This window comes from Sphaeramia orbicularis, chromosome 11, assembly GCF_902148855.1.
Source record: "Sphaeramia orbicularis chromosome 11, fSphaOr1.1, whole genome shotgun sequence".
NCBI classification, from domain to species: Eukaryota; Metazoa; Chordata; class Actinopteri; order Kurtiformes; family Apogonidae; genus Sphaeramia; species Sphaeramia orbicularis.
In genome coordinates, this window is record NC_043967.1 from 15,508,120 (window position 1) to 15,534,890 (window position 26,771).

The 26,771-nt window shown below is 40.7% G+C and overlaps 1 protein-coding gene across 3 annotated transcripts; it reads left to right on the forward strand.

The window, feature by feature from the left end:
• Positions 1-28: 28 nt before the first annotated feature.
• igf2bp3 (insulin-like growth factor 2 mRNA binding protein 3) lies at positions 29-26,771 on the forward strand. 3 transcript variants are annotated; one of them, XM_030147574.1, is made up of 16 exons: positions 29-806; positions 1,774-1,834; positions 7,475-7,523; positions 10,673-10,724; positions 11,002-11,065; positions 11,808-12,086; positions 12,205-12,339; positions 13,677-13,799; positions 13,963-14,098; positions 15,201-15,329; positions 15,513-15,581; positions 20,379-20,501; positions 20,648-20,722; positions 21,985-22,116; positions 22,308-22,421; positions 23,971-26,771. In XM_030147574.1, exons 1-16 carry the CDS (start codon positions 632-634, stop codon positions 24,076-24,078), a joined length of 1,824 nt encoding a protein of 607 aa, XP_030003434.1. In that variant the 5' UTR covers positions 29-631; the 3' UTR covers positions 24,079-26,771. The 3 variants fall into 3 exon arrangements, with proteins under 3 accessions (XP_030003434.1, XP_030003435.1, XP_030003436.1); XM_030147575.1 differs by lacking the exon at positions 15,513-15,581; XM_030147576.1 differs by lacking the exon at positions 15,513-15,581 and having other exon boundaries at positions 20,382-20,501.

Below are 26,771 nucleotides of genomic sequence, written 5' to 3' on the forward strand. Positions count from 1 at the left end.
CTGGGTTCTCACGGAATCCCTTTACGCACATAGCTCGCCAGGTTTTTTCCCAACACCAATCCACTCTTCCCCTCCTTTTTCTCTCCACTCCCCTCTGCTGTCCCCACCCCAGATTCCCGTGCAATTTTCCCCAATCCCAAACACTTAATTGAGCAATTGGGATTCCTCACGTGTGGGCTCATTTGTAGTTTGAACACGTGGCTCATTCAAAAAAGCCGGAATAGCAGCGGATTTTTTTTTCTCCCCCTTCTTCTTCTTCTTATTCTAGGCTCTAGACTTAGAGGCGGGCGCCAGCCTTACCGTGTGTGACATTCTCTGTCTCTTTGCCAAGGGGTTTGGAGGAAGACACAAAGTAGTTTCTCCTCCTTTTCACCCAGCCCGCCATCGTTTGGAGACACGAGATTAATAATTGAGCATTTATTTATTGCGCGATAGAGACAGAGGGGCGAGGGAGCGCAAACGCACTGTGAGGCTGCCAGTTTAAATCTATCTGTGGCTTGACCGACCGGGAAGCACGCCACAGCCACTCCGTAGTAGTAAAGGCGATTTAGGCTATTCCAAACACTGCACATCCGTGAGTGCAAATAACTATCTCCCTCAGCGTAAAGATTGTCCCTTTTCGGCGTAGAACATGAATAAGCTATACATTGGCAACGTGAGCGCAGAGGCGAGCGAGGAGGACTTCGAAAGTATCTTTGAGCAGTGGAAGATTCCGTTCACTGGTCAATTTCTTGTCAAAACTGGCTATGCGTTTGTGGATTGCCCGGACGAGAAAGCTGCAATGAAGGCCATCGATGTTCTTTCAGGTGAGTACATTTTTGGAGGGTGAAAAGTGGCATTTGGAAGACGCACGGACTGCTGCATTTGTGTGGAGATTGCTTTACTTCGGGGCCCCTATGAGAAACACAAACGCATGTAGGTCCTGTAAGGGTGAGGGTGTACCCAAAGCAATTCCTGTCTCTCACACAACCTTTACTTGGCCTTTTGACACTGTGGGTTCAGGCAAATAGCTGCCGTGGGTTTCAGTGAAATTCTGCTGCTGTTATTTCACTTGAAACGGTACGTGCAATTTCTGTGAGTACGAGAGGCGTTATATGAGTGTGTGAGAGTGTGTGTGTATATATATATGTGTGTGTGTGTGTGTGTGTGTGTGCAGGGCAGCGGGTTGTGGACGCCGTGAAGTGAGCCTTATTGTGGGCTTTATCTCACAGCCCACTCTGGCACCGTTAGTGTAGTGGAGGCCGTAATGTGTTACTGCTTGAACCGGTCTCAAATGGAACTTGCACTCTTTATCCTGGTTCCAAAAGTACAGGCCTTCTCCGGTGGTCAACACTCGCTACATTGTGAAGCCATTTCGCCCATGCTGACACACCAGGTGGTTTAATTGTGTTGGTCAAATGTAGGACAACTAACTCCACTAGCTTGTGTGTATTATTTGCTTCATCCCGTACTTTAGTCTTAAATTAAAGTTACGCCTGTCCACGATAAAAACACGCTAAAACTGTGTTAACTAGTACAATTCTACGTATTTATCTCCATGTAGCTAGTTTGTGTCCTCGTTTTTTTTTTATTAGCATGTTGTGCACTTGTAGCAATTTGTCTTGCTAATATTACATTATGCTAAAAATGTACACTAACATGCTAACGGGTACATTAGCATGTTACATTTAACAGTGTAGAAACAGTGGGAACCTCACGCGCGTAACAAACACACAACAGAGGAGGGAGGTCAGTGATGAATGGAAATAAAAGCTTTTTTATTTTGTCTTCTAGGTAAAGTTGAACTTCATGGGAAAGTTCTGGATGTGGAGCACTCAGTCCCTAAACGTCAAAGGTAGGTCGGGTTTTAAAATCTAATACTGGGTTCCACTCGTGGGAGCTCTATCCCCCACCCCCTTCTTTTCCTCTTGTAGCCATTTTCTACAAGAAGCCAGTGTGTTTTTTATTTTATTTTATTTGTTTATTTATATTTTTTTCTTACATTTTCTGTTAATCCAGCTTTTACCGTACTGTAATTTTGCATAGTCTATACATGAGGCTACCCCCCCCCCTCTTTTTTTTCTGTCTGACTCGTCTTGTGTGGGGTCAAATGGAAGGGGTGTCCTCCTCCACCGCCATGACTGTCAGGTTACTCTTAAAACCCTGTCGTGCATTTAGGTTTGACCACAACATACGTTTGTGTGTGTACTCGTTCGCCCATGTTATTTTTTGGGTCCGTAAAGTAGGCCTTCTTCATATTATTTGAGCTGCAACCTCAGGGGCGATTAGTAAATCCTCAGTGTGCTGGCTGAAATGTGTGCTAAGTGAGTGCAGGCTGGATTTGAGGCATACGGGCCTTGTGGAGTCGTCCATTTGAGAAGGATCTGCCCGTCATTCTCCCTGCCTGCCCTGAGCTTCCGCCCTCCTCTGCACATTGTGCTGCTGTTGCACGAGATGGACTCCCAAACGCGAGTGGAATGGGAGGTTTGGGGCCTAAGTCACGGAAAAGCTCACTCTCAGACTTAGACCCCGTGGCCACACTGGCCTGGCGTGTTTCAGTGATTTCCTACAGGCTACCATACTTATATTTTGTCGCCCTTACGCAGTCTGTGCTGAGTACGTTAAATGCTGGGGCTTTGAGCATAGTGTGCGCATTTTTTGGCACTGACGTAATTTGGTTACAATTTACCTCCTATTAAATTAAAACGCTTCTTGGATTATAATTGGTGAAATTATTTTTTTTAGTGGAATCACGAGTATTGTGAATGATTGAGCTCCTCTTAAGTTTAATTATTACCTGGATTTACTGTAAAAATTCGAAAATAGAGCTGAACGCCTGACCCACTATTGTTTGCATTTATTTACGTGGCGCTTGCGCACACAGAACAGAGCAAGATGGAGTTTCGCATGTAGACGTGAAATGTATTTTCCAAATTAATATCACAGCTGGTAGGTTTATGGGTTAACTTGCAGCTGGCTTTTGCTGGGATAAATACACCAGGTGAGGTTAATGGAGCCTCCTAAAAGCTGTTTTTTGGGGTGTTTGCAGTTGGCCACGGCAGCAACGATACACTTTAAATCACATTTCACCAAAAAAAGTAAAACGCGTCCTGTTTTACGACATTAAACATAGCAGTAGTCAATACGAACAATAGTATATGCTACACACACAAACACACAGTCGTACACTGGGCCCCTCTGTGCATTCCAGCCTGCAGATATCAGCTGGGGGCTTGGCCAATCACCATGGCTTAACCTTTGAACTCATCAAGAAGGGGAAGTGCTGTTGCTGACTAAGAGCAAGGTGGGATGGCAACAATTTAGGGTTCATAAAGACAGGAATCCACGGGGCACTTGGTCTTGAGTGTGGCGTTAGGTTTTGGCCAAATTTCAATATGTGATTTTTTTTTTTTTTTCTCATTTCTGTTAGTGTATGCCTGCACTGGATGAAATTGTGCTAAATGAGCCCAAAATCTCAGTCATTGAGTCCAGAAAATATATGCATTAACATGTAAGGCTCAGTTAATTCAACACATGTATTATTATTATTATTATTATTATTATTAGTATTATTGTTGTTGTTTTATATTATTTAATAGTTATGCTATTAAACTCTAAAATGGGTGTTCTGCCTTTTGCTTCTCTCAAGAAAAAAAAGATTATTATTATTATTTATTTATTTTTTAATCTGACATTTAAAGACACTCATTCTTGTCAGTGTGTATTTTTGTATTTTAATTCAGCAATAGTATGCAAACTGTAAACTATCTTTAGGAGACTCTTACAGGTATGTAGTTTTATTTTAGTTTAAGTGTATGCACAAGTGACAATGTTTTGAAGTGTAAATTTTATTTTTGCTCTTGTAATCATGTTATTGCATTTTAAAACAAATTAATTACCCTGTAAGCACAAGACAATTTTTTTTTTTTTTTTTTTTTTTTAAAAAGGTTATCCTTTGGAACTGATCAGGATCCCCCCAACCCAAATAATTAATTGTACTTTAAGTTCTGAGCTAAACTGAAATTCTGCAGTGACATTATTTAGAACACTGAGTTAACTACCAGAGTCAGATTATGCTCTTGTTGGATGAATTAAACAAAACCGCAGGCTGACGTCTATCCTGCCATTTATATCCCCGCTTAGTCACGTGTACATGAAGAAAGAAAATGGTATCTCTTTAGGAGGGGTGGCCCCAAGTCTGTCTGTTCATGTGTGTAGCGTAAGAGGGAAATGAACGTTAAACATTTGTTCATAGGTGTGCACGTCAAGACTGTAACAGGATGTAGGCCCTAGAATATTGTGTGTGTATGTCTGTGTGGTTTGTTGGGCTTTCAGTCTTTAATTAATTTAAAAATATAGTTCTGCAAATTTGTAAGTGATTTTAACAGCTATAAATCAGACAGATTTACAGAACAGTTCCGACTGTATTGGGGTTGTTTTGTAGAAATGGCTCCTGGCTCTTATTACAAGAATTCTGGGTCACAGGGTCACTGTGGGGCCCCACCTGAAAAAATGGGGATTTGGACGGAGACTTGGGGTGCCAGAGAATTATGAATGTGGCCCCTTGTTTTACCCAGTCTGCAGACAAAGACTTAACTTTTCCTTAACTCTGGGTCATCGTGGTTCACTCACTGTATCTTTTTTTTTTTTTTTTTTAACCTATCTTTAAATGTATGTACAAATGTATTTTTGTGGTTGTTGGGTAGGTAAAAAGACTAATGTAAAATAATATTTGTAAAAGCTGAGTCACTTGAAAGAGATTCAACAACTGTGTGTTCTTGAGGGAATTCCACACACTCTATCCAAGCGTACGTGTTGAATGTAGCTTATTGGGTCCACCGTTTGCATGGAAGGCCTATAAGGAAAGTGGAAAGTAGACTGCGTGGGGCTCGGTCATTCAGAACCTCTGCATACTGTCATTGGCTGTAGATGAGCACTGAGCACAGATCTTGTGTGTCTCACACTGTCCCTGTGCTGATGAATCTTTTCAGATGTGAGTGGCAGAGAAATGAATACAGGTGTGTTGCAATCCATTGGTGCTGACTTGAGAATCTTATCTTTAAAAAAAATAAATAAATAAATATTCCTACTTGCTTATATGCCTACACCTGCACTTGTATGTTACTCATCAAGGTGTTTGTCCATAGGTTGCAGCTGGGTGGCAAAGGAGGGGTGAAAACAGAAGATTGTGAATATGGTTGTATATGTATCATTTTTAAAAAAATCTTTTTAAGTAAATACGGAACTGAGCCTCCTCTTGGTCATCATGCGACAAGCCAACCCTGGTCACTCCTGGCCCTCCCCTCCTTCCCTCCCACTTTTAACCCCGCTCTACATGTTCCTGTCAGTGGACTCGCCTGTGTCCATGGTAACAGGGCCCCACCCCCACAGGGCAGAGAGGGCCCTTGTTACCCTTGCCTGAAACAGGGCTAGTCCCCCCAACACCACACCCCACTCACACACTCCCCCATCCCCAAATCAAAGGCTAGGGCTAGGGAATGTATACCACCCCCAACCCCCACCCCATACCCTGGCTGACTTCTTGTGTGTGTGTGTAGCTATAGGTTAATCCGACTGGAAGTGCTTGGTGCATTTGCACATTTCGCATGGCGTTCCCACCGCAATGCAGAGCATACAGAATGTGTGGGGAGAGGGGGTCAGATCAGCTTGGAATGGCACAGTAGGCTGGAAAGGGTTAGAATTCCTGTTGGAAGTTATTTGGGAATTTTCTTTGCAGTTCGCCCATTTAGAAATGAAGTTTCTTAAATTATCAAATACACTTTAATATGCTGTTGAAATGCAATTTGGCTTGATTATGGCGGCAGTGAGTTAGCCGTGGAATCTACTCAGCCCTTGTTGCACATGTGCAGTATATTTTACTGCATAGATGTGCTTGTGTGTATTTTTTCCCTACATGTTACGTGACCTTTCATCAATTTGATCTTGTTAAATTTTAAAACAAAATATAACACATTATAGTACAATTTCTGAAAGTTGTGTGGACTTATACATTGTTAGAAAACAGATTTAAAAACAACCATTAACAGTGAAACACACTGTAGCAGTAGAATGTCTTCCATTTTACATGAGGCTGCGCACTGAAACTTGAGCAAAAGAACAAATGTGTAAGAACTCTCAAACTTAAGTTTTTACACAGAAGACAGGAAATTGTTTCTGCACACAGTAGAACTTAAATTAACTGCATATGTTGTATATACATGAGGTATGTGACGAGTGTGGAAATGGTTGGGGTCAGGGTCTGTGAATCCGCATTATGTGTGTGCACGTCTGTTCATGCTTCAGCTCCTAGCCATATGTACATTTTGTTCCTTTAGATTTGTGCGTGTCAACAGGCACTGGACTTTGGAGTGCCCTGCACTACTCTCACAGTGCATAGACATCCATGTCCAGGCCAACACGTGTGAAACTCTGTGACTCCACAAGTTCTATTGTCTGCCTGACCTCCACACACAGCCTGTATGCTGCTCATGCTGCTGTACACAAATGTAACTGGGAACCTTTATGCTTCAAGTATGAATCGGAGATTTCTGTCCTGGTTGTTCCTTGTGACAGAGCACAGCAGCACTATTGTAAATGGTAGTCTCAGCTTGATTCTGCAGTATGCATATTCTCAATGAATGAGCTTGAAGATTTTGACTATTCCTGTTTAGTGTGATACCGTTGGCAGACCTTGGGTTTGGATTCTTGTTCGGCACACTTACCTCCACTGACGCCCCTTCCCCTTTTTTTTTTTTTTTTTTTTTTTCTTTCGATACAACAGCTGGATGCTTCTGGATAAATGTCTTTTGGTGGAAGTGTGTGGGCTTCAGCCTTGCAGTGGTTGAAACCTCATGATGCAATGCTACAGGGCATATGTGTTGACTCAGTGTGTAGACAAATTCACATTCAGATGGTTATATCTTTGCCTTGTGAATCTTTGCCTTGTGAATCATTTCCTCCCCGCTCTGTCTCTTAGTACTCTTTCTACCCGCTAAACTGTCCTGTGTCTTCCTTATCTCTTCCTCTGCTGGGCTCTGACAGTTGATGATTTGGGAATAGAAGTGTGTGGATGTGCACTTCGAGCTCATTTTTAATTTTGACGAAACACAACTGTGTTTAGGCCACCCGATAGTAAATTCAAATCACTCGTTCACCTGCTTTTTCCTCTTAACTTCCTCCCACATTTTAACCATGGTGTGTCAGTGCACCTGCTGAGCTGGGAATGGAAATTAACGCACAAGTCGTCATATCTGCGGCTTCTCCACTCTGATGTGTCTCATTAGATGGTAGATGGAGAAGGATTTGTGTGAAACTGTATTTTAAAAAATAAAAAAAAATTATCATTATATTGCTTTTGTTGTATTCTAACCACCCATCTCTCCCTTTCGTCTCCTCCTTTTCCATATCTGTCCATCTACCTTCATCAATTTCTTCTTTTCTTTCCCTCCCTCTTTTATCCATCCCCCACCCTCTTCGTCCCTTGTTTTCTCTCCAGGAGCTGTAAGCTGCAGATCAGGAATATCCCGCCTCACATGCAGTGGGAGGTGAGTGCTACCAGGCTTCTAACTCCTTCTAGGGCGGGGCACCATGGGGGCATCCCAACTGGGATCTCATTTATTGGGCTTTTGAGTCACCTTTGGGTTTCAGTAGAATGTACATTTGTTTGAGCAAAACACAGCTCAGGTCATTGTAATGTGCAAGCCACTGGGGTCACTGACTGGCAAGTAACTGGAATTACCATTAGAAACCTGTAAAATTACACACAACTAATTTTAGAAACTGGTAAAATCACTGTTATGGTCTTATCCTAATTTGGCTGATGTGTGCGCACAGGCAAACAAATTATGATCTATGTAGGGTTGGAGTCATACATGTGTTGGCTATTTACTAAGCAGCTGAAGTTGTTATGGGGTCACAAAAGATTGGATTTGTTTAACTGGGAATTTTTCTGTCATGATGTCTTCTCAGCACTGATCACACCGCTGGTATGAATGTGAAAGCCTGCATTTTCTTGCAAAAAAGGAAGAAAAACATACTGTGGAAATGAATTAAAAATAAACCAAGTATTGTTGAAGGGGTTGTGAAACCTTTGTGCGACTGGGGTTTTGACCTTACCAACTGAGGTTTCCTTATATGGTGGAAGGACTATTTTTATTTTTATTTTTTTCTCCTTTTGGAAGTTGTTGAGTGCTGTTCTTGTGTATCTACTCTTTTCATACGCTGTTGGTATGGATAAATGGAATTACAATGTGCATGTGAATGTTTGTCGCAGTCGGGAAGAAAATGGGAATAATGCAATTAATTATTGATCACATTGATTTATTATAATCAATATGGAGGGTGTTAATTCAGTCAAATTCATGCAAGGTTATAGTTTGGTGTCATAAGGGTTTTTGAATAGAATTTAACCTGTAATTGAGTAACATTTTGTTTATGGATTCATCTTTGTAATATACACCTCCAAGTACATTACAGTTAAATGAACACTGCAGATACTGTTAACACTTATAAACACTACCTTAGCACTCAGTGTTATGTAGTCACAGTCAGTGCTAGTGGATTTTTATCATGCACACACTTTTTTTTTTTTTTTTTTTTTTAAGATCAGGGCACTGTCCATTTTAATGCAAGGAAAAAAAGATGAAGTCTCCTCCAACAAAAAATATATTGTCACACATTACTGTCAAAACTGGCTCAATAATAGGACCTGATCTTGGAGTAAGCCTTTAAGTCAACTTAGTCGCTTGAGGAGTTTGGGGAGAATAATACACCCAAGTGGGCTGCAGCATTAAACAAATGCTCAGGGCTGGTAAAATACTTTAGTCTTGCTGTTCTCGAAAGTGTTATTTGACAAAAAGGTGCCACATAAAAATAAAAGGTATAATCAGAAAAGGTAACTTATAACATGGACAAATTTCAAGGCCTCTGAGTGATAATTGGGAAATTGATGGTTGTGTGTGTTAGATTTCCTTGTTTCCTCTGCATTATTAAACATTCAATTAAAAACTTTGATAATCACTATCGGCCACAAATTCTGCTTTGATTCCAAATTTAATGCGTGCACCCATGTTTATCTGTTTTTTTTTTTCCCCAACAACTTTACCAAGATATTTTGAAATTCCAATGTCTGTATTTTCTTTAAAATCATTTGTGTCCAGTTCTCCACAGTTAACTTCCATATTAGGAATCTCATGCCCGTAACACAGCTGTATGACAGTTTTTTTTTTTTCTTCCTTCCCTTTTGCAGAGGGTTAGCTTTGATAGCGTGTGCCTGATGTGGTGTGTTTCCTTTTCTTTTTTTTTTTTTTAGTTTTTATGCTCCATAGAGTATAGAGAATAATTTTAACTGTTCAGTTGAGTATCTTTCTTAAATGTAAGATTGAAAGGTGATGATTTCATGTTTTCAGCCTGATCCACTCGGTGTGATCAAATGGCTACGGACAGGCTCAGTGTTTTGTAATGGTGGGCTCGCTTTGCCTACGCATGTCCCTCAACTGCAGCTCCAGATCCACCCATGTTCCTAGCATGTAGCAAGCGTGGCGTTTGCTTTCTCAAAAGGTGACATAGAGGTTTTCACCCCCCCTGGAGATGGGGAGGGGTTGGAATGAAGGAAGAGAGGAGGATGTGCTCATGTGATGCAAAAGGCCTTGTATGCATCTTATCAGGTAGATAAGATAATGGGTCACGGTGTGTGCAGCTCCGCTAGAGAATGGTGGATAGTAGTGGCGTGTTCACAAGCGGTAGTGAGTGGGTGGGTGGGCCTGGACTGCTTCCCCTTCCTTCCATGTGCGCCGATTCACAGAATGTGTAGCATAAACTCGCACCCCTCCCCCAGCCCCTGCTTCCTGCTGGAATGTACCCCACCCTTTCCTGAATGGCCTGGATTTCCATTGGCTAGTGCCTGCAGATGGACAGGCAGAGCAGCCAGCCAGCAGCTCGCAACTCTTGGCTTCAGGGAACTCATATCAGAGTTGGAGCAGCCAATGATGGGGAGTGGGGATGGCAGAGAGGCGGGAGGCTGCTTGGTTGGTGGGTTGGTGGAGTGGGGGGACAGGGACGCAGTCTTGTTGGCTAGAAAGTGGGGTTGAGCTCTTGGGGGTGTGGCCTTGGGTTCGACTGAGCATGGTCAGAGGTCTTAGCTTAGCTTAGAACCCTCGCTCCCCCTCTCGCCCACATTTGTTCACATTTCTGAATTGGAAGCCCGTGGTCTTTAAATTTGGGCGAGTGGCTTTTCTTTTGGACATTCCCTTTATTAGTGGATTTAATGTTAAAATCATACAAGGACATACTGAAAAATATAATTGAAATATATGAGGTCAGCACATATAAGAAACTATTTAGTGTATGTGTGATCAGTTCTGAGACAAATGCATTTCTATATGAGTATTTAGGTTGCAGGTTGCTTGTAAATATAGTATTTTTATGTCAGAAGGCATCCTTGATAAATATGCAGATGATTAAAATGATGATAAAACACAATCCGCACTGGGGCATCATGCATGTGTGCTTAGGGGAAAGTCATGATTTGAGGTAGCTGGGCTTTTTACAAGAAGGGAGCAAATAGATCCAAGTAACTCAATGTTGAACTCTGGGCCTCAGAATTAATGGACTGTGTCCTGGAAGCGAGCGACGGTGGTTCCCATTGCTGAGCTTCTGTTCGCTAACACTAACCAACCTTTTCTGTCTTTCTCAGTGTTTGGATGGTGTGCTTGCTCAGTATGGTTCAGTAGAGAGCTGTGAACAAGGTAAATACAGAATTTTGCCTAATCTTTGTCATAAATCCCCATAAAATCCTTCCACACCTTGCTTTAACACCCTCTTGACATTACATTAAGAATTGGCATGCAATGTTTTATATTAACACTACATTATTGTTTTAAGTCTAAATGTTAAAATGCACTGCATCACTGAATTTTTTTCGCAGTGTCTTTGTCATTTACAAACTGAGTAAAAATGGCTTAGACGCAAATTGTGTCACTGTCATTGAATGTGTGTGACTGACTGCTGTGTGTTCTCCCACAGTAAACACTGACACAGAGACTGCAGTAGTCAATGTTCGATACGCAGCAAAGGACCAAGCCAGGCTGTGAGTACACACATGCACATTATTCACGTCATTAACCTCCAAGTCAATCCACGTTGGTGTCTTTGACATGGGTGTACTTAGTTTTGCCACTTTACAGCCTTCCATTAAAACGGACATCGGTGTCCTCAGTCTAGTGTTCTTAAAGTGCACCTGATTTCCTCCTCCCAAAAAAACAGTCCAGTTTAATTTGACATACTGTGATGGGGGTGAAAAGAGGGGGGTATTGGTGTTGAGAGGGAGGGGTGGGGGGGTTAAATCAGCCATCTGGTGCCCCCTAGTGTATGAGAGTCATACTACAGTTTTGCTCGCCTCGTGAGTGGTTGGTGTTCACTTGGCGTGTTTGGTTTGCTAAAAATCTAAATTCCTATGGTTAACAAGACACATATCAAGTGTGAATCTCATCTTGAAATTGGATTGAATTTGTTCTTGCTCATGAGCTGATGGGTTTTTGCCACTGCCTTTCAGTTTATTGGGCAGTTAACACAGACGACTTTACCATGTCTTGTACCCATCACTTAAGACATTACCTGAACTAGCTTGGCTTGGAATGTCTTGTTTTATGCCATCATTTCTTGGACATGGTATCATACTTCCACTAGGTACCCTCCAAAAATGTTTGCCATATACTGATGGTACTCAAGCATTGTATTCATGATTATAAAATGGAATTCTTGTTTAAATTACCCATGCTAAGTGACGACCAAGGATTTCACGCAGACTGATAGATCTGTCTCCTTCTCAGGGCAATGGAGAAGCTGAATGGCTCTATGATGGAGAACCATGCCTTGAAAGTGTCGTATATCCCAGACGAGACTGTTGCACCAGAAGGTTCTTCACCCGGAGGCAGGAGATCATTTAATGCCCGTGGACCCCCTCGGTCTAGTTCCCCAGGTTTGGGCGCCCGCCCCAAAGTACAGTCTGACATCCCCCTGCGTATGCTGGTTCCCACGCAATTTGTAGGGGCAATTATCGGCAAGGAGGGGGCGACTATCCGCAACATCACCAAACAGACCCACTCAAAGTATGTCTGCAGTGGATCAAGAACTGAACTGAGCATTGCCCTTTGACTTACCGCTCATTTACAGCATTAAAGTAAATTTGCTTTAAAGTGACTTTCCCTTCACTTTTCTGCGTCCCAGGATTGACATCCATAGGAAGGAGAATGCTGGTGCAGCAGAGAAGCCCATCACAGTTCACTCTACACCTGAAGGCTGTTCAAGTGCTTGTAGGACCATTATGGAAATCATGCAGAAGGAAGCCCTTGACACAAAATTGTAAGTTTATACCTCAAGGAAAATTAAATGACACACGTACTCATAATATATGCCATAGTTTACCTCTGGTCACTGGTTATTTGCCAGTGTAAAGGTAATACAAAAATGCAGTCAATGTGCTAATCACTTAGGCTTAATTAGTATCAGTAACTGAATGCCCAAGATTTATCAGTGTCGATGTGCTTCATGCAAAAAACATTGACTTTCAGAGCTCCATTTTATTCCCCCGTGTTTTGAATTTTGTTGTGGCATTCTAGGACAGGGTCATTGTACTTAAAGAAGAAAAAAAAACAAAACAAAAAAACATAATAAAAGTTGTATGTAAAAATGTTCTGAATTGAGGCCCACTGCATGTGTCTCTTTCCAGTCCAGTCAGAATGACTATATGTTTTATGATGAATACCTGGGTCCCTTTACACTTACTAATATAAATGCCAATGACTGGCTGAAAAACAATGGCATGCCCAAGTGCAGACATGTAAAAACCTTCTGTTGTTCTTCAGCTCAGGGATCTTTTGAGTTTGTTTTTCTAAAGAAATATTAGGCACTCGGATAAGTTGCAAAGCCTTTAATGTTTTTGCCATACAGTCATGCAAAAAACATGCCTGTATATTTAAACTGTTAAGACCTACATGAGGCCAAATCAAAGTAATTGCCCCTAGGCTGTTTTTTTTGTTTTGTTTTTTTTTTTCTCCCCAAGACTAATGATTAATGTGAGAACACATCACATGACAACCCGTGTCTTCAAGCCATATTGCATATAAGAAACAAATAATGGATATAAACCCTCAGTACAAATGTGAAAAGCATTTGATTTAATTTTAGTCATGTAGTGAGGAAAAAATATAAATGCTTCTCAATTTAGTTTTTAATACACAGAAATAACTCATGTTGGACAAAATTCACGGACTACACCAGAGACAGTCACAGAAAAGGTGAGAAGTCTGGTCATTTAAACTGGGGTGTTGTGTGGGTTTTATCGTATCCTAAAGGATTCTCTTTTTTTTAATCTGTTGCTGCCCCTTAATGGGCTCGCTGTATGGTCTATACCAGATATTTTTCATATATTGCAGCTGCTGTGGTCTGCTTCTTTACAACGCACAGCCATGGGTCTTTGGTGGTTGCCAGTTCTTATAGCATGTAATGTTTATGTAATCTTGCTTTCAATTTGTGCTTTGTTGCGGGATGGTGCTAATATTGCAAAAACTTCCACATGGAACATGAAGTATTGTAAAATGCTGGTTCACCGCATACAGACATTGTTAGTGGCATTCACATGTCTGCTTTTGTGAGTGTAAATGTGGGTTTTAATGCAACAACCCACCTGTCTTGTGCAGTACTGAGGAGATCCCACTGAAGATTCTCATACACAACGGCTTTATAGGAAGAATAATTGGGAAGGAAGGACGCAACCTGAAGAAAATAGAACTGGACACGGGGACCAAGATCACAATCTCATCGTAAGATTGATACACACTCCAAGTTCAGTGATGAGTCTGTGGTATACACTACTTTAAGTTTCTGCTGCCATTTTTGTGGCTGTTTAAGAATGTGATATACTGTATATGTGATACCACAGAAAATGAGTTGTTTTCATGTGCCTGTGTCCCATTATTCTATCAGTCTCCAAGACCTGACCATATACAATCCAGAGAGGACCATCACAGTTAAGGGTGACCCTGAAGCGTGTGCAAAAGCTGAAGAGGAAGTGATGAAGAAGGTCAGGGAATCGTATGACAGTGACATGGCTGCCATGGCGGTAAGTGTTCAGCAAAGGACAGATGTAACTCTCCAGAAATATTCTTAATGTGGTTAATATTCTGAAGTGTTTGCTTCATAAGTGATGGACAGTCTTGAGAAGATAATTGCCTGTGACCAAACATGTATAAAAAGAACCCATTTTACTTATCAGTGGTGTGGAAATGCACTGTACCAGTATTTCACATGGTAGTGTAAAAGGTCTTGGTCATTGCCAGAGGTTTTTCATTGAAATCCAATTTATTATATTGTGCAGTAATTACCAAAGAGGAATATTAATGTTCCCTCATGAGTGACAGTCTATCCCCTCGACATTTTGGCATTGAGCTTACAGCGGACACTGATGTATAACTGTTTAGATTAAAAAGTAGCTCATTGTGGGAATATTCACACAAGGGGAAAAGTGCTGTCCATTTCTCATTATTGTCAGGATATGCAGTAGAATGGGGGGTTGGGGGGGAGGCTTGCATCCTGAAGGATGCATCAATGTTTAGACATATCTTGCCTTCACGGGGCGTTTTAACATCCCTGCTAAAATCCATCTGTAGTCCTGAGAATTCTGGCAGTTCCAGCCTGCAAGTGCCTTTCAATAACTAGATTTAATGTCTGATTTGAAGTTTCACAATAGAAAATATATATGTATTTTTTTAAATATGGAAAATTTGATTTTTTTTTTTTTTTTTTGGACAAATTTTTCATGGAATTCTGAGATGGTGAACATTTGACTGTTCTCTGTAATATACAAAGTGTATATGTTGTTACTACCGGCATCCTCATGGTTTATGGGAATAGTCAAGACACAAGTTGAATCACAATTTTTAGTTGGAAAATGGTAACAGTATGAAAGTTGTCTAACATAGCCTGTATCGCCACCTTCTGACCACATGACACGGCCTACTTTATTTGCCCCAAACCTGTTCATGGAAGTACGGATAACTTTCATTTTCTTTCTCCTGATGATCACATTAAATTCATTTGTTTTTATGTGGAAACATAGCTGTTGAGTAAGTAACTGGGTTTTTCAGCTTTTAGCTTCTGGTTGGTAATTGTGATGGATAATGAGGAGTGCTTAGTGAGTGATGTTTTTTTTCTTTTCTCTCCAGCTCCAGTCCAACCTGATTCCAGGCTTGAATCTGAATGCACTGGGTTTGTTCCCCAGTGGAGCATCAGGCATGGGCAATGTGTCCAATGTCCAAGTTACTGGAGCCCACCCTGGATTCTCACCATTTGGAGTAAGTGACATTCAGCGGTACCCTTGAGTGGCTTTGTCCATACACTTATTACAAATCCTGTGGTCCCCTTTTTCCTGAAAGTTGTAAGTCAGGCTCGTAAAAACTATGGCATACTGAAAGAAATGCAGACATTCTAGAAACAAACTTTAGGTGCTCAGTTTCATGTTTCTTTTTCCTTTTTAGTGGAGTCCTTATGGGGGTGAGGGGCCATTTTGGGATTCTATGTCACCGGCGAGCAGCCAGCCCCTTGCTGTAAGTCACCCCTGCCAAGTGCTTTGCACGGCTTGTGGCTGCTCGCTGTGGGATTAGAGTTTGGGTTTACAACAAATAAATCTTCATCTGCCCTCTGATCTTTAGCCTCTAACCTGCCGTTAATGCAAAAGAGTCCTCAAGTGTTTGTTTTTGGTTTTTTTTGTCTTTTGTTCCTGTTCCACCAAATATTCTGCAGTATCTTCTCCACCAAATATAGGACATAGTCTTATTTTAAAAATACTTGGTGGTGTACAAGATGAATTTCTGACAGCCCTTCTCCACATTTGGACGCTGCCAAAGCATGTTGATGGCCTTCAGCTCTTACTTATTGATGGAATTTTGGGTTTATTCCAATATCAACAGTTCTACCTGTTACACGTGGTAATGCTACATTCTTCCCTTCCAAAGTTCCCTCCAACACAGTTGATGTGCAATATTCTGTAAGACCTCGGTAAGCAGTCATCTCTAGTGGGAAGACTTCTGTAGATGCATGAATCTGTTGCAGAGTGCAGATGCGCTGAACAACTTTTTCAGGTGAAAGTAATGGCAACTGTGGCCTTTTTCTTTTACTATTGTCATTTATCATCTGGTGCAGTCACACACACACAGGCTGCCACTTGTTTCCTCAGTCCACACACACAAGTGGTTAGTAGATCCAGAGAAGTCCATAGATCTGTTGTATTTTATGGAGTCATTCATGGACATAGCACAGACACCTTTAAATGATGAAATGAGAGAAAGAAGAAAAAATGCAAACGACAAAATGACATTCACATTAAATTAATAACAAAGAAGAGAGAAAGCACTAAAGTTAATCCTATGTCATAAATGACGTCCAGTAAAAAGAGATGGGATATCTGGGGGCCATTTTGTCATGAATGTAACCGTGTTTAGTTGTGATCTCAGTTATACTTTCATATCAGACATCCATAACATTGTCTTGCTGTGGCCTCAGTCAGTAGGTTGTCATCATCTTGGTAATTAATAACTAGTGTTGCTTGACTGTCATTTAATCCCTTTAATATTCCCAATATGTAGCTAGATGGTTTCAGGGGTAATTTTGTGTGTCATCGATATAGTTAGAATTTTGGACAGTTCCAAAAATGTATGTGTGGTCTACAGCCAGGCCACCGCTCCCCCAGCACTGAGATGACATGAGACGACAGATATTCAATAATCTCATCACAACTTTCTATCAGACAGAGCTTCAGTACTGTGCAAAAAGTCTCAGGCCACCTTTATTTTTTTGTTTTTTTAGGGTTGAAATGATCAAAGGTATTCATTTGTCATTCTCTTTTCTTCAGATACAAGAAGAAAGTACAGGAAATATTAGGGATGCAACGGTACTCAGGAAAACCGTGTACCGTTCGGTTAGCCCTGCACGGGACAATCTGCCCTTATGGATCGCAGGTTTTCTGTTTTGCAGTTGATTCTCTCTCGCTCTCTGGACATGCATGTGAGCATGCAGCATGGGAAGCCCCGCCCCTCAGTGAGAGACAGTGGACAGAGACAAAATTGTCTGCCTGCGAACTCGCACCCACCTGTATCCATGTACATTAGACCTGCAACTTGACCCATAATTAAATGCACTGTCTACACAGTAAGTCACTTTTAAGAGCTTTTTTTTTTTTGCTTTTTTTTTGAATTTGTGCTGCTCAATGCCATCTGCGGCTGGATGTAAACAGAGGTGAAGCTCACTTCAACAAACAAACTGGCTGTAGATCAACCACGGTGAAATTAGATGATCATCATCATTAAATGTCCGGACAATTATTTTCAGCTATGAATCTTCTTTTACATTGTCACTTCCTTGCCCGCTACCTGCCCGCATTTCGTTGAATTCTACCCGTGTCTGCAAAAATTCATTAATTTTTTTTATTTTTTATTTTTTTACCTGATTTGGTGCAGGACTCTGGCACACATACAATACCGTGACACGCTATTACAAGGAAATGCATACAGTAGATAACTGTGGTGTTTTTATACCACCATTTTCTTTTACATCCCTATGCAGAACAGCAATTTATTTATAAAAAAAAAACACCCTTTGGGCCCTATGTGTGCACATGCCTGTTTTTATGACTGTATACAAGTAGTCAAGGCAAAAGAAGGGGTTATATTGTTCAGGACAGGAAGTGTTACTTCATTCAGTACAGTAATGTAATTTGTTCCTACTGTGAAATTCAGGTTTTGCACACAAACAAAACAGAAATATAGTTTTGGGAGGAAAAAACAGTTTGCTTTACGCACAAAACACCAAAACCGTGGCCAAGAGCCGAGGAAGGGAACGAGCTGTTGGCTACCTATACTGTTGCACCCCTAGGAAATATGTGTAGAGCCTTAAAAGATGTACAAAAAACTGAACTAAATGGGTTCTAAAAGTTAGTCGGTATTTAGTGTGACCCATGACAAGTAGCAGCTCAAATGATAACAAACATCTGACGTGTTGAATGAAACATGGTATAAAGCATTAGAAAATGAATGCAATAAATCTCATATTGTCTGAAAAAAGGGTTAAAGACATGTTAAGTGCAAAGGCAGGTCACACTAAATACTACCACTTTGGTTTATAAAAGCTATCTTTTTTTTTCCTTTATGAAACTTTTGTTTTTACTGCTGTACGTACTTCACATATTCCAGATTATATCTTAATACAGAGACTAAGAAATGCATATGTGTGGTCATTTTTAACTTTATTAAACTAACAATATTAATGTTGGCCCGCACTTCTGCACAGTACTGTTCTTTTTGGCTTTTGTCCTTCTCATGCCAAGTGCCAGTTTTCATCTGTTAATTTCCAATTCCCATTTTTATTAACTTCTAAATTGTTGCCCCATGGTTCCTCTTTCAGCTGTGGCTCTTGGTGAGAACATGAAACTCAATAATTGGCGTGTATATGACCTGACGTGTGATGACATTGTTCAGTATTGTCATGTCGACTGCATTAAGTGAGCACGTATTGAAGTGTGCATATTAGATATACTGTACATGCCTTATTTTTTCTACTTGAATGGGTACATTACTGTAACACTCCAAATGCTGTATATAGAATAAGATTTGGAATGAGCCTTTCTTGAACAAACTGCACAGGAATATTGAACCAAAGCATTGGAATTCTAAGAAACTAAAGAGGGTTTTCCTTCTTTCTAAAATATTTCCCCCTAAATTCATCAAATAAAATCTCTAAATTAAAAAAAAAAAAGAGCAACAACTGAAACTCACAAATTATCATGCCCTGAATTGTGAGTTGATGCTTTTGCACTAGAAAAAATTCAAATTTTTCCAAATGTATTTTTCTCGTTTGTAGTCAAAATATCTCATCACACTTATATAAGACATAATCACCTAAAGAGTATCTTTTCCGTGAGATATAAGGGCTTATTTGTAGACAATCTTGAAAATCTTATTTCAAGAAAATTTTTTTGCTTGAATTGAGCAAAAAACCTTGAATCAAGCAAAAAAATGCCAATGGAACAAGTGAAAATTATCTTGGTAAGATTTCTTTAAATAAGATTTTCAAGGTCTTTCATTCATTCATTTTCTGAACCTGCTTTATCCTCACTAGGGTTGTGGGGGTCACTTGGAGCCTATCCCAGCTACTTATGGTTGAAGGCGGGGTACACCCTGTACATGTCACCAGTTCATCACAGGGCTGACATATAGAGACAAACACTCATATTCACACCAATTGGCAATTTAGATTAACAGATTAACCTATCAGTGCATGTCTTTGGATGGTGGGAGGAAGCCAGAGAGAACACACGCAGACACGGGGTGAACATACAAACTCCATACAGAAATTTTCAAGATCTGTTGTCCAAAGATCAGTTCTTATATCTCACTGAAAAGTTACTCTTTAGGTGATTGTCTTACTTTAAGTGTGAGATATTTTGACTAGAAATGAGAAAAATAAACTTGGTAAGATGTTTTTTGCTGTGTTTTTGTTTTAAGGATGAGACTCACACTGTACTGTAAATAAAACTTTGTAATTTATTTCATTTCAGCTTTTGGAATGCATTTATGTCAGTCAGTTCAAGTGTGCATTTGAATGAGTTGTGCATTTTCTTTCTTTGAGGAGTTTTGTCCTGGTGCTTTTATTTTTACAGATAAAATGAGATGTAGTTTCTTTCTTGAGATGCATGCAGGATGACTGTCACCTTCAGAGAAAGCCAGGCCCTTAGCGTTCGTGTTGAGGTGTAACTGGTTATGGTAGTTTATCTACAGACCACAAAGCAATTACATGTTAATGGCATTGTATGTTTGAGCAATGGAAGCACAAATGTTGGAATGCTTCTTTTTATTTTATTTTTTTATTTGGTGGGGACGATGCTCATTACTGAATATCTGTATTTAACATCAGATGTAAATGTTCCGGATTATAGCAAACGCTACTTTGCATCTGTTGTCCCTAGGCAGGTAACATGAAACATGATAATTAAAACTTAAAAATAGAACAGTAAAAGTACAGCACATTTGAAGGTTAAAAGCAAACCAGTCGTGTGATCATTTTTAATTGTCACTACTATATCTTCATTGGTGTTGAAAAATGCAGCAGAGCCCAGTAGTGTGAATAAATTCCCACTGGACATAATGGCAGAATGTGTTGATAATGTTGCTGGACATGATGTCCCTTTGACCATCTGAAGATTTCAAGAGGAGAGCATCATCTCAGCTGAAGTTTGAAGACATTTCCAGCTTTGCTAGATCCACTGTCTGCGTTGGCGACTGGAGCTGAGCTTTCGGTTTGTGTTGTATCATATCCAGGCTGTCGTTGAAGTCATGCGTTTGTGTCTCCAGCAGGGACAGCCGGAGTCTGAGACGGTTCACCTGTTCATCCCCGCTCTCGCAGTGGGAGCTATCATTGGAAAACAGGGTCAACACATCAAACAGCTGGCACACTTTGCTGGGGCTTCGATCAAGGTGAGTGACGGACGGGACAGTGAAGGTCTGAATCCCAATGATTACGTGTCAATGTGTGCCATCTTCCTCTTGTGGCGTGACTGCTGGGAGTTGGGGGCATAAGGGAAGGTTTCCATTTTTAACGCCGGCTGTCTCCACTCTGTCAGATTGCCCCCGCAGAAGGAACAGATACCACTCACAGGATGGTCATCATCAATGGTCCACCAGAGGCTCAGTTTAAGGTGCCGTAACTCCACAAACACACAAAACATTGAGCCTGTTTACATGCACACCAGTACTCTGATAATTATCTGATTTTTGGATTTGTCAGATTATTTAAGTGACCATGTAAACGGGATAATCTGATATGTTTTATTAGATAACAGCAGTAGTCTGATTATGAGAAATTGGATAAACACATCTGGATTTCTCCCCAATATTTTGTCTTCTTGCATGTATACAGATTAGTCTAATTTATTTCGTTCTTTTACGTCTGCGTATCTGTAAACAATTAAAATCGTAGAGAATGAAAGTTGCGTAGTCGAACATGAGCAGAAGACAATAACAGGAAGTTTAATGCTGTGTTTCCATTACATGGTATCGACTCGGGTACCAGGTACTACTCCCAGAGACCATTTCATTACGCGATACTATAGAGTACCTGGATGTCATAGTGATGCTGCGCATAACTTCCATGACGTCTGCTCAAAGAGTTACTGATACACTTGCTAGTTACATGTTGGCCCATCAAGCTCATGCTGAATGTTTGTTTGGCCACCAAGAACAGAAATGTCTGAACCTCCTCGACCGACCACAGTGTCATTTTGCAGGCTGTCATCATGGGTTAGCCCACCGGTATATTTACTGTAAACTTTCAAATCTGTTTTTTAAAAGATGGAGTGTTGCACATTGATGACGCAGAGACAGCTCTCTGACCAATCAGTGGTCTGCAGTGTTTACACGTCACATAGTATCTCTTCATCTGTTTTGGAACCTTGGCCGAGCAAGTACTACAAAAATAGTACCAGGTACCTGACTCCAGGTTGTTTTACGTAATGGAAACACAAAAAGGTTGAGTCGAGCCAGTACCACGTTGTGGAAAAGCAGCATAAGTCTACCATCACTACGTATGTACTCTGAAAGACATCTGATAATGGACTGAAGCATCAAAATGTGGGTTTTCGATTATCGCGTTTCTTAAGTGCGTGTAAATGCGTTAGATCTGATTATTACAATTATCCGATTACACCCAGTTATTGGACTTTTATGGTCATGTAAACAGGCTCAATGCTGGTACAAATAGAAATGTAGAACTCTATTGTTTAAGTGGCTGTTGTGTCTGTGTTAGTTTCCTCTTCAGTTAGTGGTGTTGAACTGTATTTTCTGTAATTGCATCATTGTGACTCTGCACCCCATTAAAGTCAGATCTTTTCTAAAGTCATGAAATATCTCATTTTGTTAAAGCATCCTGAGTACTCACTGCTCTAACTTCATCTGGCTGCAGGCTCAATGTCGCATATTTGGTAAGCTTAAGGAAGAGAATTTCTTTGGACCCAAGGAAGAAGTGAAACTGGAGGCTCACATCAAGGTTCCCTCATCTGCTGCTGGACGAGTCATTGGGAAGGGTGGAAAAACGGTAAATAAGGACGTAGCTTTGTTAATCACTAGACCTGCAGTAACAAAATCATAATTTAGTACCGCTTACATGACACTTCAGTTTTGCTTCTTTCAACAAATGGAAAAAGGAGAAGTTAAAGAACTGATGGTGGCATTTTTCAATCACATGCTTTTTTAGATATAATATTGAGCTTCCTTTTGTGGCTTCAGGTCAATGAGCTCCAGAACCTGACCTGTGCAGAGGTGGTGGTGCCCAGGGACCAGACACCGGATGAGAACGATCAGGTCATAGTAAAGATCTGTGGGCACTTCTTCGCTTGTCAGGTGGGTCTCATAAATCAGCCGTATGCAGGTGGTTTTCTGTATCACAGGCAAATTTTCAATGTGTGAATAAAGTTGCGAGAGCTGCGATAGTTTAGACATGCTCCTGTTGGGTGGATTATTTGGTGTGAAGCGGTCACAAAATCTCAGAATGATGAAAGAGGTCAACACAAAACCATCAAACTTGTTCAATATTAAGTGTTTAACCTTGGCTCATATGAATGCTGTCAACAAACGATGATCTTTGGGCAACAAACTGTTAAAACCTTAAAATCTTTTGTCTAGAGAAAACTGAACAGTTATTTGGTTTTCTGTTTTGCTCGTCTTCCTCTGCAACCACACCAAAAGTAATTGTTGTACCTCCTACATACAGGACTGAGTGCTCATTTAAATACCTAGCTGGAACTCATTTTGTTTTTTATTCTCTTGCCTTGTGGAGTTTAGAGCCAAAACCTTAAATTTATGCACGTCAGCAATCCTCAGTTCAGCTGATCTCAGTCGACGGTTATTGTTCTGTGATGAAAGTTATACTCTGTACTATACAAAAACAGACCAAACAAGCAGAAATCAAAAGGATTGTTGTTGCAGTTGGTGATGCTGAAAGCGCCCCAGTTCTTGCAGAATCTCTTAATCTGACCCTGTAGCCTGAAACCTGACTGATTACCAGTAGCTGTGATTCCATGAATTATCAAGTGAATTTGAACCAACAATTTCTGTAAATTGATTTTGAGCAAATAATCTAGGCTTTGTGTTGTCAGCAGGTGGTGCTGTAAGCTACAGAACACTTGGCTCTGAAACAGAAGAAGCAGCAGCAGCGCATTATTTTAACTCCAAATCAAAGGCTATTCTTAAATGGCTGTAATTTGGTCTCCATTAGTTCACACTATTGTACCAAACATGTCTTCACGTTTAATCAAATAGTTGAGAAGATGATGGTAATCAGCTGATCAGTCATGTGTTAAATGTTGGCTGTCAGAATTTATTGAGAAAAAGGTGTTGTCATTTCCTCTGTGTTTTACTTTCTTGTGGAAAAAGAAATTACCTCAAGTGAATGGAAAAACATTTTTGTGAAAACATGGATGAGTTTTTAAAATTTTTCAATTTTAATCCATATTTTCCAATGTCAAATTTCAGAAAGTGCATTAAATACACTTACGGAAACACAACTGCCTTCAGATCTAAGAGAAGGGTCCCACTTGGGTCTTTTCTAAGTCTTTTAGTGCATGGTAGGCATTAGATGTGCAGTTCCTCAAGGAGTAGTGATTTGAGAGGCACATGATGGTTAAGTCATTGCATAATTGAAGGTACTTGTACTGACATACTCTGTTAAGGATCACTGAATGTTTTGGCTTTTACCACCTTTTCCCTCATTAGACACTAACCTCATGATTGATCCAGTTTCCTAAATATGTTTTAATTCAAGACTTCACTTAGAGTAGACTGGCAGAGTTAAGACATCGCTTTAGGATGCCATGGGTGTCTTTTTAAATGACTCTTAATTTGATTAGTCAGTGCTCTGATCCCACCGTCCCCTCTCTCCTAATGTGTCCAGCTGGCTCAGAGGAAGATCCAGGAGATTCTAGCCCAGGTGAAGAGGCAGCAGCAACAGCAGTCGAAAACAGCACCTGGTGCTCAGCCTCCACTGCCCCGCAGGAAGTAAATGATCCAGTGGACCTGGAGGAACGATGACAGAATCAGCCGGAAGACTATGCAGCAGAGTCCGGGGGAGAAGACGAGGGGTTGTAATGCTCACCTCAGGGGTCAAAGGTTCTCCGAACCCAACCAAACATCCACCCCTCCATGTCTTACTTGATGAACGTTCAAGTGTGGCTAAGAGACCCTGAGCTTGTAAACCTCCACCCACCTCAACTCTCTGCATCTCTGTGAGAATGTACTTCTGGGGGCTCCCAGCAATGTCATCTGCCCTCACATGTACACACCCCTTGACAACTGTCCACCTCCCCCCACGGGTGTGTTAAAACAAATTTTTCCCCTCTTACACTAGAAACACAAAGAAGAAATAAGAATCCCCCTCCTATCACCTCCTTGGTGTGGTACTTTAAACCTGACAAGATGTTTTGGATGACTTAAGATTTAGTTGAAACTTTGTTTTTCTTCTCCTTTTAGTGTTTAATTGGTTGAAGCTTTCTCATAAGTTTTCTGTGGAAAGGAAAAGGCATTGCTATCAAGGTCCAAGTTGGACCAATAGAGATTTATTTGGGGGGAGGGTTGGCTCAGATTGGGTGGGCCATGTTTAGGGGAAAGATTTCTTGTTTCAGGACGGGACCCCTGAAAGGGTGGATTATATTGGGCGTCCTGCCCCTGTAATAGTGGCATTTTATAAATTCGGATGCATTTTATAGATAGACCTATATACATAGATGAATATATATTTAGAGGTGAGGGCAGCGCCATGACTGACACTTAGGGAAATGGTGCCGAACTGCTGCTGCCCAGAAAAACCAATTTAATATGCATTTTACTTAACTACCTCAGGATCTAGTACCTCAGAAGAGAAAAGAAAATGATTATATATATATGAAAAAATGTTCCTTTCTTTTTTATTTTGCTTTTGTGGTATTTTGTATACTTTATAAAGCTGATAGTCTTTGAACATTTTTATTTTTTTAAGAAAATTTAAAATTTGGTCAGCTGCCAACTGACCTTGCCTTCAACTCTGGTGCTTTAGGTGGCATTGTACATGTGTATGTGTGACTTAAGATGACCCTGTACATAAAGTCTATTTGTACATAGCGGCCCCAGAGCAAGAGTTGGCGCCCCCTCAGCTGGCGGCTGACAAGAGTATCTAGAGAAAATCACCTCAGTTTTTCCCCTGAGGGTCCACCATCTTCTCAAAAAAGTACAAAACAACTCGAAGACATGCAAAATAATGCCAACCGTACATAATTGCAGCAATGCCATTTAATTTTGGGACTGACATGGTTATTGGTAATGGTACTTTAATTTGTCAAAATTTCCTTTCTGCCTGACTGGGTTTATTTTCCAGAGTAAGCTTTGTCGGTTCAGAGCGGCCCTTGTAGCCAGGCCATCAGATCAATGGTAAAGTTGTTCTCTGCAAGGTGAGGGTAGGGGGAGTCACACTGATACTTTTTTTTTTTTTTTTGCTATAGAAAAATGACAAACAAAAAAAGACCTTTTTTGTGACTCGCAAATATAACTTGAAGCTTCAATTTGTTGTTCATACAGGGAAAAACGAACCAGAAAGGCGCTCACATTTACTGACTGAACCTTGACTGGGGGCAAGAAAAGACGAAAGCTTTCCAAAACTTACTTCTACTTATTTCATTTGTCTCTTCAATCCGAATGTAAATATGTTGATTGTGGTAAAAGTGCTCGAGTGTATCCATGCTTCCACAGTAGAACACCGTCTACCTCAGCTGAGGGGGTGGGGGGTTGTTGTGGCACTAGGCACCCCACCCTGCCCCCACTGAGCGCCAGCGCGCACCGATACCTCAGTCCCCCGAACACTTCTTTCTACAAGGGCGCGCCATCATAACACCGCGCTTAACTGAGGGGCACAAGTGATACTTTATCCCAGAATTCTCCCAGTTCCCCACTTCCTTCCTGCCAAACCATCCTTCTAACCCTTCCCCTCCTCTGCAGTTTGTTTTGATCTACCTCTTTAGACACATATTTGAAATAGAGGCATTCTTCTATTTGTTAGGATTTAGCCCCTCCGCTTCTTTACACCTCCCATTATTCCCCAGATATGAATGGAATCTTAAAATAAAATCATGTACTCTTTAGAAATGAGAGAATAATTGAAAGTGATCAAAAATATTTTCTTTTTTGCCAGTGTTTATATTTACTGTTTTGGCTTAATTGAAATCCTCAATTGATGGTTCTTTCTTTCTGCTTTCTATTTTTGGTGGTGTGGCTTACCTGTATTTGAACTTTTACTTGGGTTTTTCGTGAAAAGGTCAAATTGCGTGTTAGATTTTTTTGCATTCAGTAGTTTAAATGAGAAAATACAGTTAAAAAAAAAGGCCTGCCTTTTTCTTTCTGATTTATAAGACTACAAAATAGATACAAGTCCTGTCTTTCTTTTTTTTTTTTTCTTCTCCTCCCTGTCTTTCAGATGCTACACTCACTCGCTGATTTGGTAGCTATTTTCTTCTGTTAGCATTTCTTGGCTGTGTAACGTGAAACATCCTCTTGGTATGGGTCAGATTTGAGGGATTGGGTCTCTTGAGTTTTTGGAAAAGTGACTTAACTTCAGCATGATATTCCCTCCTCCCCCTTCTCTGCAACCATGCTTGTGCCCCTTCACCTCCCCCTCACACAGCTCCACTTGTCAAATGCCTCTAAATAAATAAAAAAAAATTTAAACTG